This window comes from Mastomys coucha, unplaced genomic scaffold (assembly GCF_008632895.1).
Source record: "Mastomys coucha isolate ucsf_1 unplaced genomic scaffold, UCSF_Mcou_1 pScaffold17, whole genome shotgun sequence".
Lineage (NCBI taxonomy): Eukaryota > Metazoa > Chordata > Mammalia > Rodentia > Muridae > Mastomys > Mastomys coucha.
This window is the reverse complement of record NW_022196899.1, coordinates 5130464-5143698: the sequence shown is the minus strand read 5'-3', so window position 1 is coordinate 5143698 and position 13235 is coordinate 5130464. Positions and strand designations below refer to the sequence as shown.

The following is a 13235-nucleotide window of genomic DNA, read 5'->3' as shown; positions in this document are numbered from 1 at the left end:
CAAACAACTTTTATAATACTTATTTTTATTTTATAATATTTTATAAATTTTAAGGAATATGACAAAAAGATATTGTATATATTGAAGGGGGGGTCTCTGGGAGGAGTTGGTGTACAAAAGGAAAACAAGAATGCGATTTAATTCTATTTACTTAAAATATGTTTTTAAATGTTAACAAATTCAGATAAGTTGAAATCATGTAACTTTTCTCATCATAATGCAATCAAAGTTAAAAAAGAAGTTAGTTTAAAAGTTAAAAAAAAAAAAAACAACCAAATATCAAAAACCAAAATAAACCCATAAAAACAAAATTATCATCGAGGCCTAGTCTTTGTTTTCTTCCCGTTAGGAAGTAGAATGTTTTATATGTAATGTATTGTCCATAAATTATTCTCAGATTAGTAAATGAATGGCAGGTAGGTGGGCAGATGGCAGGTAGACTGCTTTAAGAAGTCTGACTCTAGTCTTTGTTGCTGTGGTGTAATTCTGAATGCCATGGAAGTTAAAGGCACACATGGTAGTTTATTTGGCTCATGGCTGGATACTACGTTATGCTGTACTATGACCAGGGTGCAGACATCTCGCCACCATCTGGAGAGGGTGCCCTTACTACATCTGGTTCTCCTTTCAGAACCACTTGTGCCAATGTCCTGGTCCATCTTCTTGTCATCATGCCACCCCCATCTTCATACCATTGGGCTTGCCTCCCTTCCCCAGTTCTCTTGACCTCTCCTAATTCTCATTGCTTTTCAAAGGCTCTCTTCCCAAACACCGTTGAAGTAAGGATTTGGAAATTAAGTTACTAACAGACAGTGCTGGTGGGGGCACATTTAAACCAGAGCAGAAGCTGATGAAAACCTTCTTCAGTGGGGTGGGTGAGTGTCACAGCCTCTGTGCAAGTTAGAGGCAGGAGGACAGACCGACCGACCGCTGACCTCTGCTCTGCTCTCTCCCGCCCTAGGCGAGTCGGGGAATCTGACTGCAGCGATGGGGAGGAAGACTTCTACTACACGGAGATCAAGCTCAACACCGATGCGGTGGCTGAAGGCCTCAACAGTGTGGCCCCAGTTTCGCCCTCCCAGTCCCTGGCTTCGCCCCCTGCGTTTCCCATCCCTGACTCCAGCCGGACGGAAACTCCTTGTGCCAAAACAGACGCTAAGCTGGTGACGCCACTGAGCCGCTCAGCCCCCACCACCCTCTACCTCGTGCACACTGACCATGCTTACCAGGTGCGCCCTAAAGACCTTGTGCAAAAGCAGTAGCCATCAGGCCTGGGACTGCAAGTTAACATGATCAGAAAAAGAATAGCACCACCCGTGGCAGCAACTCGGTTGGTTTTTCTATTTTTCCTCTTAGTCAGGATCTCAAGTCATAAAGTGGTGGCTCCTGATCCCAGCACTCAAGAGGCTGGGGCAAAAGGATTATGAATTTGAGGCCAGGGCTGGGCTGTAGATTTTTAAGGGCAGCCTGGGCTACATAGTCATGACCAAGTCTCTAAAGCCAAACCAACAACAAAAAGCGTCTGGGGTGGCCCTTGGTCACTCTGGAGGCCAGGTGCAAAACCACTGGAACTAGCTGAAACATTGGTAATTAAAAACAAACAAACAAAAACAAGAACACTAAGCCTGGAGAGGAAGAAGACTTTACAGACTTGAGTCGTGGCGTTTCAGCTGTTTATTTGTTCAATTTTAAGTTTAAAATTTTTTTCTTGCATTTTTATCTTGTGTGTATGTACTTGTGTATGCACATACACCTGACACATTGTACATGTAAAGGTAGGGGAAAAAATAAACAAACCGCCCTTAGTCCAGTGGTTGGTTGTGAGCCTCTGCCTCTGTATTTGTAAGGCTCGGCCAGGGCCTCTCAGGAAACAGCCATATCAGGTTCCTTTCAGCATGCACTTCATGGCATCCATAATAGAGTCTGGGTTTGGTAACTGTATATGGGATGAATCCCCAGGTGGGACAGTCTCTGGATGGCCCATCCTTCAGTCTCTACTATACACTTTATCTCCATATTTGTTCCTATGAGTATTTTGTTTCCCCTTCTAAGGATTGAAGTACCCACACTTTGGTCTTCCTTCTTCTTGAGCTTCATTTCATATGGTCTGTGAATTGTATCCTGGTTATTTGGAGTTTTCGGACTAATATCCACTTAATCAGTGAATGCATACCATGTGTATCCTTTTGTGATTGGGTTACCTCACTCAGGATGATAATTTTCTAGTTCTATCCATTTGTCTAAGAATTTCATGAATTCATCATTTTTAATAGCTGAGTAGTACTCCATTGTGTAAATGTACCACATTTTCTGTATCCACTCCTCTCTCTGTTGAAGGACATCTGAGTTCTTTCCAGCTCCTGGCTATTATAAATAGGCTGCTATGAACAAAGTGGAGCATGTGTCCTTATTGCATGTGGAGCATGTTGGAGCATCTGGGTATATGAGTGGGATAGCTGGGTCCTCAGATAGCACTATGTCCAATTTTCTGAGGAACCACCAGACTGATTTCCTCAGTGGTTGTACCAGCTTGCAATCCCACCACCAATGGAGGAGTGTTCCTCTTTCTCCACATCCTCACCAGTATCAGCTGTCACCTGAGTTTTTGATTTTAGTCATTCTGACTGGTGTGAGGTGGAATCTCAGGATTGTTTTGATTTGCATTTCCCTGATGACTAAGGATGTTGAACATTTCTTTAGGTGCTTCTTGGCCGTTCAATATTCCTCAGTTGAAAGTTCTTTGTTTAGCTCTGCCATTTTTAATAGGGTTATTTGATTCTCGGGAGTCTAACTTCTTGAGTTCTTTGTATATATTGGATATTAGTCCTCTATCAGATGGAGGATTGGTAAAGATCCTTTCCCAGTCTGTTGGTTGCCTTTTTGTCCTATTGGCAGTGTCCTTTGCCTTACAGAAGCGTTGGCAGTTTTATGAGGTCCCATTTGTGGATTCTTGATCTTCAAGCAAAAGCCACTGATGTTCTGTTTAGTAATTGTTCCCCTGTGCCCATGTGTTTGAGGCTCTTCCGCACTTTCTCCTATATAAGTTTCAATGTATCTAATTTTATGTGGATTTCCTTGATCCACTTGGGCTTGAGCTTTGTACAAGGAGACAAGAATGTGTCCATTTGCATTCTTTTACATGCTAACCACCAGTTGAACCAGCACCATTTGTTGAAAATGCTGTCTTTTTTCTACTGGATGGTTTTAGCTCCTTTGTCAAATATCAAGTGACCATATGCCTGTGGGTTCATTTCTCGGTCTTCAGTTCTATTCCATTGATCTTCCTGTCTGTCTCTGTACCAATACCAGTTTTTATCCCTATTGCTTTGTAATACAGCTTAAGATCAGGGATGGTAATTCCAACAGAAGTTCTTTTATTTTTGAGAATAGTTTTGGCTATCCTGGGTATTTCGTTATTCCAAATGAATTTGAGAATTGCTTTTTCTAACTCTGTGGAGAACTGAGTTAGATTTTGATGGGAATTGCACTGAATCTGTAGATTGCTTTCAGCAAGATGGCCATTTTTACTATATTCATCCTGCCAATCCATGAGCATGGGAGATCTTTCCATCTTCTGAGATCTTCAGTTTCTTTCTTCAGAGACTTGAAATTCTTGTCATCTAGATCTTTCACTTGCTTGGTTAGAGTCACACCAAGGTATTTTATATTATTTGTGACTATTGTGAAGGGTGTTGTTTCCCTAATTTCCTTCTCAGCCTGCTTATCCTTTGAGTAGACAAAGGCTACTGATTTGTTTGAGTTAATTTTATATCCAGCCACATTCCTGAAGTCGTTTATCAGCTTTAGGAGTTCTCTGGTGGAATTTTTGGTATATGTATACTTAAGTATATGATCATATCATCTGCAAATAGTGATATTTTGACTTCTTCCCTTCCAAGTCATATCCCTTTGACCTCCTGTTGTCAAATTGCTCTAGGTAGATATCCAAGTACTATATTGAATAGATAGGGAAAGAGTGGGTAGTCTTATCTAGTCTGCAATTTTAGTGGGATTGCTTCAAGTTTCTCTCCATTTAGTTTGATGTTGGCTACTGGTTTGCTGTATATTGCTTTTACTATGTTTGGGTATGGACCTTGAATTCTTGATCATTCCAAGACTTTTACCATGAAGGAATGCTGAATTTTGTCAGATGTTTTTTCAGCATCTAATGAGTCTGTTTATATAGATTATGTTGATGGATTTTTGTATATTGAACCATCCCTGCATCCCTGGGATGAAGCAGACTTGATTGAAGTGAATGAATGTGTTCTTTGATTTGGTTGGCAAGAATTTTATTGAGTATTTTTGCATCAATATTCATAAGGGGATTGGTCTGAAGTTCTCTTTCTTTGTTTGGCCTTTGTGTGGTATAGGTATAAGTGTAATTGTGGGTTCATAGAATGAATTGGGTAGTGTTCCTTCTGTTTCTATTTTGTGGAATAGTTTGAAGAGTATTGGTATTAGGTTTTCTTTAAATGTCTGATAGAATTCTCCAGTAAACCCATCTGGTCCTGGGCTTTTCTTGGTTGGGAGATTATTAATGACTGCTTCTATTTCTTTAGAGATTGTGGGGCTTTTTAAATCGTTTATCTGATTCTGTTTTAATATCAGCACCTGATATGTGTCTAGACAATTGTCCATTTCATCCATATTTTTCAGTTTAATTGAGTATAAACTTTTGTAGTAGGATCTTATGATTTTTTGAATTTCCACAGTTTCCACTGTTATGTCTCCCTTTTCATTTCTGATTTTATTAATTTGGATACTGTCTCTGTGCCCTCTGCTTAGTCTGGCTAAGGGTTTATCTACCTTGTTGGCTTTCTCAAAGAACCAGCCCCTGGTTTTGTTGATTGTTTGTATAGTTCTTTTGGTTTCTACTTCATTGATTTCAGCTGAAAGTTTGATTGTTTCCTGCAGTATACTCCTTTGGATGTATTTGCTTCTTGTGTTCTAGAGCTTTCAGTTCTGCTGTCAAGCTGCTAGTGTATACTCTCTCCAGTTCCTTTTTGGAGGCTCTCAGAGCTATGAGTTTTCTTCTTAGCCCTGCTTTCATTGTGTCCCATAAGTTTGGGTATGTTGTGCCTTCACTTTAATTAAATTCTAAAAAGTCTTTAATTTCTTTTCTTTATTTCTTCCCTGACCAAGTAGAGAGTTGTTTAGCTTTCATGTGTATGTAGGCTTTCTATTGTTTTTGTTGTTATTGAAGACCAGGCTTAGTCCATGTTGATCTGATAGGCTGCATGGGATTATTTCAATCTTCTTGTATCTGTTGAGGCCTGTCTTATGACTGATCATATGGTCAGTTTTGGAGAAGGTACCATGAGGTGCTGAGAGGAAGGTATATTCCTTCGTTTTAGAATAAAATATTCTATAAATATATGTTAGATCCACTTGGTTCATAACTTCTGTTAGTTTTACTGTGTCTCTGTTTACTTTCTGTTTCCATGATCTGTCCATTGGTGAGAGTGGGGTGTTTAAGTCTCCCACTATTACTGTGTGGGTTGAAGTATGTGCTTTGAGCTTTAGTAAAGTTTCTTTTATGAATGTGGGTGCCCTTGCATTTGGAGCATAGATGTTCAGAATTGAGAGTTCATCTTGGTAGTTTTTTCCTTTGACCAGTATGAAGTGTCCTTCCTTACCCTTTTTGATAACTTTTGGTTAAAGTTGGTTTTATTGGATATTAGAATGGTTACTCCAGCATGTTTCTTGGGACCATTTGCTTGGAAAATTGTTCTCCAGCCTTTTACCCTGAGTTGTGTCTGGCTTTGTCACTGAGGTGCGTTTCCTGTGTGCAGCAAAATGCTGGCTGCTGTTTATTTATCCAGTCTGTTAGTCTGTGTATTTTTATTGGGGAATTGAGTCCATAGATGTTAAGAGATATTAGGGAAAAGTGATTGTTAATTCTTGTTATTTTTGTTGTTAGAGGTGGAATTATGTTTGTGTGGCTATCTTATTTTAGGTTTCTTGAAAGATTACTTTCTTGCTTTTTCCAGGATGTAGTTTCCCTCCTTGTGTTGGTGTTTTCCATCTATTATCCTTTGTAGGGCTAGATTTGTGGAAAGATATTGTTTAAATTTTGTTTTTCCATAGAATATCTTGTTTTCCCCATCTATGGAAATTGAGAGTTTTGCTGGGTATAGTAGCCTGAACTGGCATTTGTGTTCTCTTAGGGTCTGTATGACATCACCCAGGATCTTCTAGCTTTCATAGTCTCTGGTGAGAAGTCTGGTGTAATTTTGATAGTTCTGCCCTTATATGTTACTTGACCATTTTTCCTCGCTGCTTTTAATATTCTTTCTTTGTTTTGTGCATTTGGTGTTTTGACTATTATGTGGCCAGAGGAATTTCTTTTCTGGTCCAGTTTATTTGGAGTTCTATAGGCTTCTATAGGCTTTTTGTATATTCATTTCTTTAGGTTAGGGAAGTTTTCTTCTATAAATTTGTTGAGAATATTTACTGGTCCTTTAAGTTGGGAATCTTCATTCTCTTCTATACCTATTATAATTAGGTTTGGTTTTCTCACTGTGCCCTGGATTTCCTGGATGTTTTGAGTTAGGAGCTTTTTGCTTTTTGCATTTTCTTTAGCTATTGTGTCAATGTTTTCTATGGTATTTTCTGCCTTTGAGATTCTCTCCTCTCTTTCTTGTATTCTGTTGGTGATGCTTGCATCTGTGACTCCTGATCTATTTTCTAGATTTCCCAAGGTTGTCTCTCTTTGTGATTTCTTTATTGTCTCTATTTCCACTTTTAGATCTTGTATGGTTTTGTTCATTTCCCTTGCCTGTTTGATTGTGTTTTCCTGTAGTTCTTTAAGGGATTTTTGTGTTTCCTCTTTAAGGGCTTCAACTTATTTACCTGTGTTCTCCTGTATTTCTTTTTTTTTTTTAAGATTTATTTATTTATTATATGTAAGTACACTATAGCTGTCTTCAGACAGCACCAGAAAAGGGCATCCAATCTCATTACAGATGGTTGTGAGCCACCATGTGGTTGCTGGGATTTGAACTCATGATCTTCAGAAGAGCAGTCAGTGCTCTTAACCTGCTGAGCCATCTCTCCAGCCCCAAAGATACATATTTTTTGTTTTGTTTTGTTTTTGAGACAGGGTTTCTCTGTGTAGTCCTGGCTGTCCTGGAATTCGCTCTGTAGACCAGGCTGGCCTCGAACTCAGAAATCAACCTGCCTCTGCCTCCCAAGTGCTGAGATTAAAGGAGTGCGCCACCACTGCCCGGCTCTCCTGTATTTCTTTAAGGGAGTTATTTATGTCCTTCTTAAAGTCATCTATCATCATCATGAGAAGTGATTTTAGATCTGAGTCTTAATTTTCAGGTGTGATTGTGTATCCAGGACTTGCTATTGTGGGAGAATTGGGTTCTGATGATGCCAAGTGACCTTGGTTTCTGTTGCTTATATTCTTACGATTGTCTCCGCCATCTGATTATCTCTAGAATTACCTGCCCTCACTCTATCTGACTGGAGACTGTCCTTCCTATAATCTTGGTTGTGTTAGAACTCCTCAGAGTCCAGCTGTGTCTGTGATCCTGAGATCCTGGGTGTGTCAGAGCTTCTGGGAGTCAAGCTGCCTCTGGGACCCTGAGATCCTGGTGTGACCAAGCTCCTGGGATCCCGGGATCCTGGGATCCTGGGATCCTGGCTATTTTAGAGCTCTTGGGAGCAGAGTCTCCTCTGGGTGCTGTGGGACTGGCTGCTGAGTTGGCATTCAGTATTGCAATCACTCTTACAGTGTTCTCTGCTTCCTGTCTCTCAGGCCACGCCCCCGGTGACTATTCCAGGATCTACTAAGTTCACTCCCAATGGCAGCAGCTTCAGCATTTCCTGGCAGTCTCCTCCAGTCACATTCACGGGCGTTCCGGTAAGTAGACAAAGCATGGCAAGGTGCGGCAAGTCAAATGTACACTCAGAGAACAGACTTTGAAACAGACGCAGGCCATGCCCAAATCAAATGTACACTCAGAGAACAGACTTTGAAACAGATGCAGGCCGTGCCCAAGTCAAATGTACACTCAGAGAACAGACTTTGAAACAGATGCAGGCCGTGCCCAAGTCAAATGTACACTCAGAGAACAGACTTTGAAACAGACGCAGTCCATGCCCCAAAGCGCTACTACATTTTCCTTCTTGTCTTTCTTGAAGTAGTATCTCAAGTGGCCTAGGCTAGCCTTGAACTCTGTGTAGTCTAGGAAGACCTTTGAGCTGCTGACACTCCACCGCCCCAGGGCTGACATTACAGGTGTTCAGCACCCTATCTGCATTCCAAAGGCATGTGCTTCTTTTTTTAAAAGATTCTTACATATTTTATGAGTGTTTTGCTTGCTTGTATTTCTGTGTACCAGATGCAGAAACTGCCCATGGTAAACCAGAGGAGGATATTAGATCCCCTGGAGCTGGAGTTACAGATAGTTGTGAGCTTCCATGAGGGTACTGCAAGTCAGACCCAGGTCATCTGGGAGAACAGGCAGTGCTCTTTACTGGCTCAGCCAGCCCTCCAATCCCACATATATATTTCCTAAGTGCCTCACAGATTTACCTGAAAAGGCACCTGGTGATTCAGGTGGAAAGGCACCTGGTGATTCAGGTGGAAAGGCACCTGGTGATTCAGGTGGAAAGGCACCTGGTGATTCAGGTGGGTGCAGCTGGGGAAAGATGTTTTGACTGATATTTTGGGAGCCTAGAAGAAAGTATCAGCTGTTGGTGCTGGAAATGTATTTTGTGTTGGTGTTATTGTTATGTGTCCAAAAGATGATTGAATTAGTAGCTTGATTCATTCCTCTTACAGAAAAGCTGCCGTTTATCATTACAAATTCATAAATTTTGTTAGTTTGATATATTGTCTTGGAGGTATGCTATTTGAAAATCCAAAAATTAAATAAATTGAAATCACAGTTTTCTTTCAAAGCCTGAGCAATCCATGTTTGATTTATAATTTGAAAGTGAATGAATGCTAAAATATGCAACAGTGGTTTATGTAGGAAATAAAAATTAACTCAATATATTAAGTAATTCTGATAAATCACCATGAATTAACGTGGTTCCTAACTAACTGGATCTTATTTCAAAACTTACTGGGTCTTACATAGCTTTTCACAGAGTTCCAAGAGACGTCTCTGCACAACAGCCATGTTAGCAGAGGCGTGACTCCTGAGAAGGTTAGAACTAGGCTCACAATAGCAGATGTTAACTTATTTTCTCTTCCCTACCTTGCCCAGCGCTGGCAAGTTCCAGAGGTTCCCAGTCTAAAAACCTCCTGTGGAGCTTCTTAGTAACTGGATAAACTATGTCCTGCTCTGCCCACGCCTATTTACCAAACTCCATAAAAGGAGTCAGTGAACGGCCCCCTGCTGACAGGGCTTGGAGAAGAGGGCTTTCCAGAAAATACTTTTGGGTTGTGGGTTTTTGAGGGTTTTTTTGTTGTTGTTGATTTTGGTTTTTGGTTTTTTTGAGACAAGGTTTCTCTGTGTAGCCCTGGCTGTCCTGGAATTCACTCTGTAGATCAGGCTGGCCTCAAACTCATAAATCCACCTGCCTCTGCCTCTGCCTCACAAGTGCTGGGATTAAAGGCATGCGCCACCACTGCCTGGCTTGGGTTGTGGTTTTTAAGCTCTATCATAAATATAGAATACCGATGGCTTTGTAAGGCGGGACCAGCCAGGAGGCACAGGCCTCAGAAGTGGCAGGGCAGCCAGAACAGGATCCTCTCTACCTCTGTCTACACCTAGGAGGGACAGCTGACCCACAGCCCTCTCTGTCCCTTCCCTCCAAGCGGAGAACTTGCCTCCGGGGAGTGCTCCAACCCAGGGACTCGGGTGAGATCGCCATTTTCTCTCCAGTGACTTTCTAAGGTGGGACCAGCCGGGAGGCACAGGCCTCACAAGTGGGAAGGCATCCTGGACAGGATCCTCTTAACCTCCATCTACACCTAGGAGTGATGTCAGTGGATCTGTAGCCCTCTCTGCCCCTTCCCTCCAAGCGGAGAACTTGCCTCCAGGGAGTGCTCCAACCCAGGGACTCAGGTGAGATCTGCCATTTTCTCTCCGGTGACTTTCTAAGGCAGGATCAGCCAGGAGGCACACGACTCACAAGTGGCAGGGCAGCCTGGTCAGGATCCTTTCTACCTCAGACCACACCTAGGAGGGGCAGCAGATCCACAGCCCTCTCTGCACTTTCCTGCAAGTGGAGAGCCTGTCTCCAGGGTTTGCTCTGACCCCAGGACTCAGGAGGAATGACTGATGCACTGCCCTCTGCACACGGGTTTTACCAGAGGAGAGCTGATCTCCCAAAAGTGCTGACATAGGCTTACAGACCCACAGGAAGAACAAGCTCCAGCCAGAAACAACAATAACATCTAACACCAGAGATCAACAGATGGCAAAAGGCAAATGCAAGAATCTTACCAACAGAAACCAAGACTACTTGGCTTCATCAGAACCTAGTAACCCTACCACAGCAAGTCCTAGATATCCCAAAACACCAGAAAAGCAAGATTTGGATCTAAAATCAAATTTCATGATGTTGATAGAGGAATTTAAGAAGGACACGAATAACTCCCTTAAAGAAATACAGGAGAACACAGGTAAACAGGTGCAAGCCCTTAAAGAAGAAACACAAAAATCCCTTAAAGAATTACAGGAAAGCACAACCAAACAGATGAAGGAATTGAACAAAACCATCCAGGACCTAAAAATGCAAGTAAAAATAGTTAAGAAATCACAAAGAGAGACAACTCTGGGGATAGAAATCCTAAGAAAGAAGTCAGGAACCATAGATGCAAGCATCACCAACAGAATACAAGAGATAGAAGAGAGAATCTCAGGGGCAGAAGATACCATAAAAAACATTGACACAACAGTCAAAGAAAACGTAAAATGCAAAAAAAGTTCCCAACCCAAAACATCCAGGAAATCCAGGACACAATGAAAAGACCAAACCTAAGGATAATAGGTATAGAAGAGAGTGAAGACCTCAAACTTAAAGGGTCAGTAAACATCTTCAACAAAATTATAGAAGAAAACTTCCCTAATCTAAAGAAACAGATGCCCATGAACATACAAGAAGCCTATAGAAATTGAAATAGACTGGACCAGAAAAGAAATTCCTCCCATCACATAATAATCAAAACACCAAATGCACTAAACAAAGAAAGAATATTAAAAGCAGTGAGGGAAAAATGTCAAATAACATATAAAGGCAGACCTATCAGAATTACACCAGACTTCTCGCCAGAGACTATGAAAGGCAGAAGATTCTGGGTTGATGTCATACAGACCTTCAGAGAACACAAATACCAGCCCAGGCTACTATACCCAGCAAAACTCTCAATTACCATAGATGGAGAAACCAAAATATTCCATGACAAAACCAAGTTTACATAATATATTTCAAATAATAAGAAATGGAAAACTTCAACACAAGGAGGAAAAACTACATCTTAGAAAAAGCAAAAAAGTAATCTTCCAACAAAACTAAAAGAAGATAGCCACAAAAACAGAATTCCAATTCTAATGACAGAAATAACAGGAAGCAACAATTATCTTTCCTTAATATCTATTAATATCAATGGACTCAATTCCCCAATAAAACTACATAGACTGTCAGACTGGGTATGTAAACAGGACCCAACATTTTGTTGCATACAGGAAACTTACCTCAGTGATAGAGACAGACACTACCTCAGAATAAAAGGCTGGAAAACAATTTTCAAAGACAATGGTCCCAAGAAAAAACCTGGAGTAGCCATTCTAATATGGAATAAAATCGACTTTCACCCTAAAGTGATCAAAAAAGATAAGGAGGGAAACTTCATACTTATCAGAGGTATGATCTAACAAGATGAACTCTCAATTCTGAACCTCTACGCTCCAAATACAAGGACATCTATATTCATACAAGAAACTTTACTAAAGCTCAAAGCACATTGTACCCCACACAATAACAGTGGGAGATGGATACAGAAATTAAACAAAGACACGTTGAGACTAACAGAAGTTATGAAACAGATGGATTTAACAGATATCTATAGAACATTTCATCCTAAAACAAAAAGATATACCTTCTCAGCACCTCATGGTACCTTCTCCAAAACAGGCCTCAACAGATACAAGAAAATTGAAATAATTCCTTGCATCCTATCAGATCGCCATGGACTAAGGCTGCTCCTCAATAACAGCATAAACAATACAATGCCCACATACACGTGGAAGCTTAACCACACTCTACTCAATGATAACTTGGTCAAGGAAGAAATAAAGAAAGAAATTAAAGACTTTCTAGAGTTTAATGAAAATGAAGCCACAACATAACCAAACTTATGGGACACAATGAAAGCAGTCCTAAGAGGAAAACTAATAGCTCTGAGTGCCTACAAAAAGAAACTGGAGAGCATACACCAGCAGTTTGACAGCACACCTGAAAGCTCTAGAACAAAAAGAAGCAAATTCACCCAAGAGGAGTTGAAGGCAGGAAATAATCAAACTCAGGGCTGAAATCAACCAAAGAAACAAAAAGAACTATACAAAGAATCAACCAAACAAGGAACTGGTTCTTTGGGAAATTCAACAAAATAGATAAACCCTTAGCCAGACTAACTAGAGGGCATAGAGACATTATCCTAACTAACAAGATCAGAAATGAAAAGGGAGACATAACAACAGACAAGTAAGTCCAAAAAAATCATGAGATCCTACTACAAAAGCCTATACTCAACAAAACTGGAAAACATGGATGAAATGGACAATTTTCTAGACAGATACCAGGTACCAAAGTTAAATCAAGATCAGATCAATGATCTAAACAGTCCCATATCTGCTAATGAAATAGAAACAGTCATTAATAGTCTCCCAACCAAAAAAAAAAAAAAAAAACCAGGACCAGGTGGGTTTAGTGCAGAGTTTTATCAGACTTTCAAAGAAGACCTAATACCAATACTCCACAAACTATTCCACAAAATAGAAACTGAAGGTACTCTACCCAATTCATTCTACAAAGCCACAACTACTCTTATATCTAAATCATACAAAAACCTAACAAAGAAAGAAAACTTCAGACCAATTTCCCTTACGAATATAGATGGAAAAATACTCAATAAAATTCTTGCAAACCAAATCCAAGAATACATCAAAACGATCATCCACCATGACCAAGTAGGCTCCGTCCCAGGGATGCAGGGATGGTTCAATATAAGGAAATCCATCAACGTAATTCACTATATAAACAAACTC

General features: G+C 40.5%; 1 protein-coding gene across 1 annotated transcript in view; it reads left to right on the top strand.

Annotated features, from left to right (window-relative positions):
• The window catches only part of Znf704 (zinc finger protein 704), a 215207-nt gene that overhangs the window by 183132 nt on the left and 18840 nt on the right, over positions 1-13235 (top strand). Inside the window, exons 6-7 of the mRNA XM_031376332.1 lie at positions 962-1229; positions 7769-7873. Coding sequence (XP_031232192.1) covers positions 962-1229; positions 7769-7873 — 373 coding nt within the window. The remainder of the gene's footprint in view (positions 1-961; positions 1230-7768; positions 7874-13235) is intronic.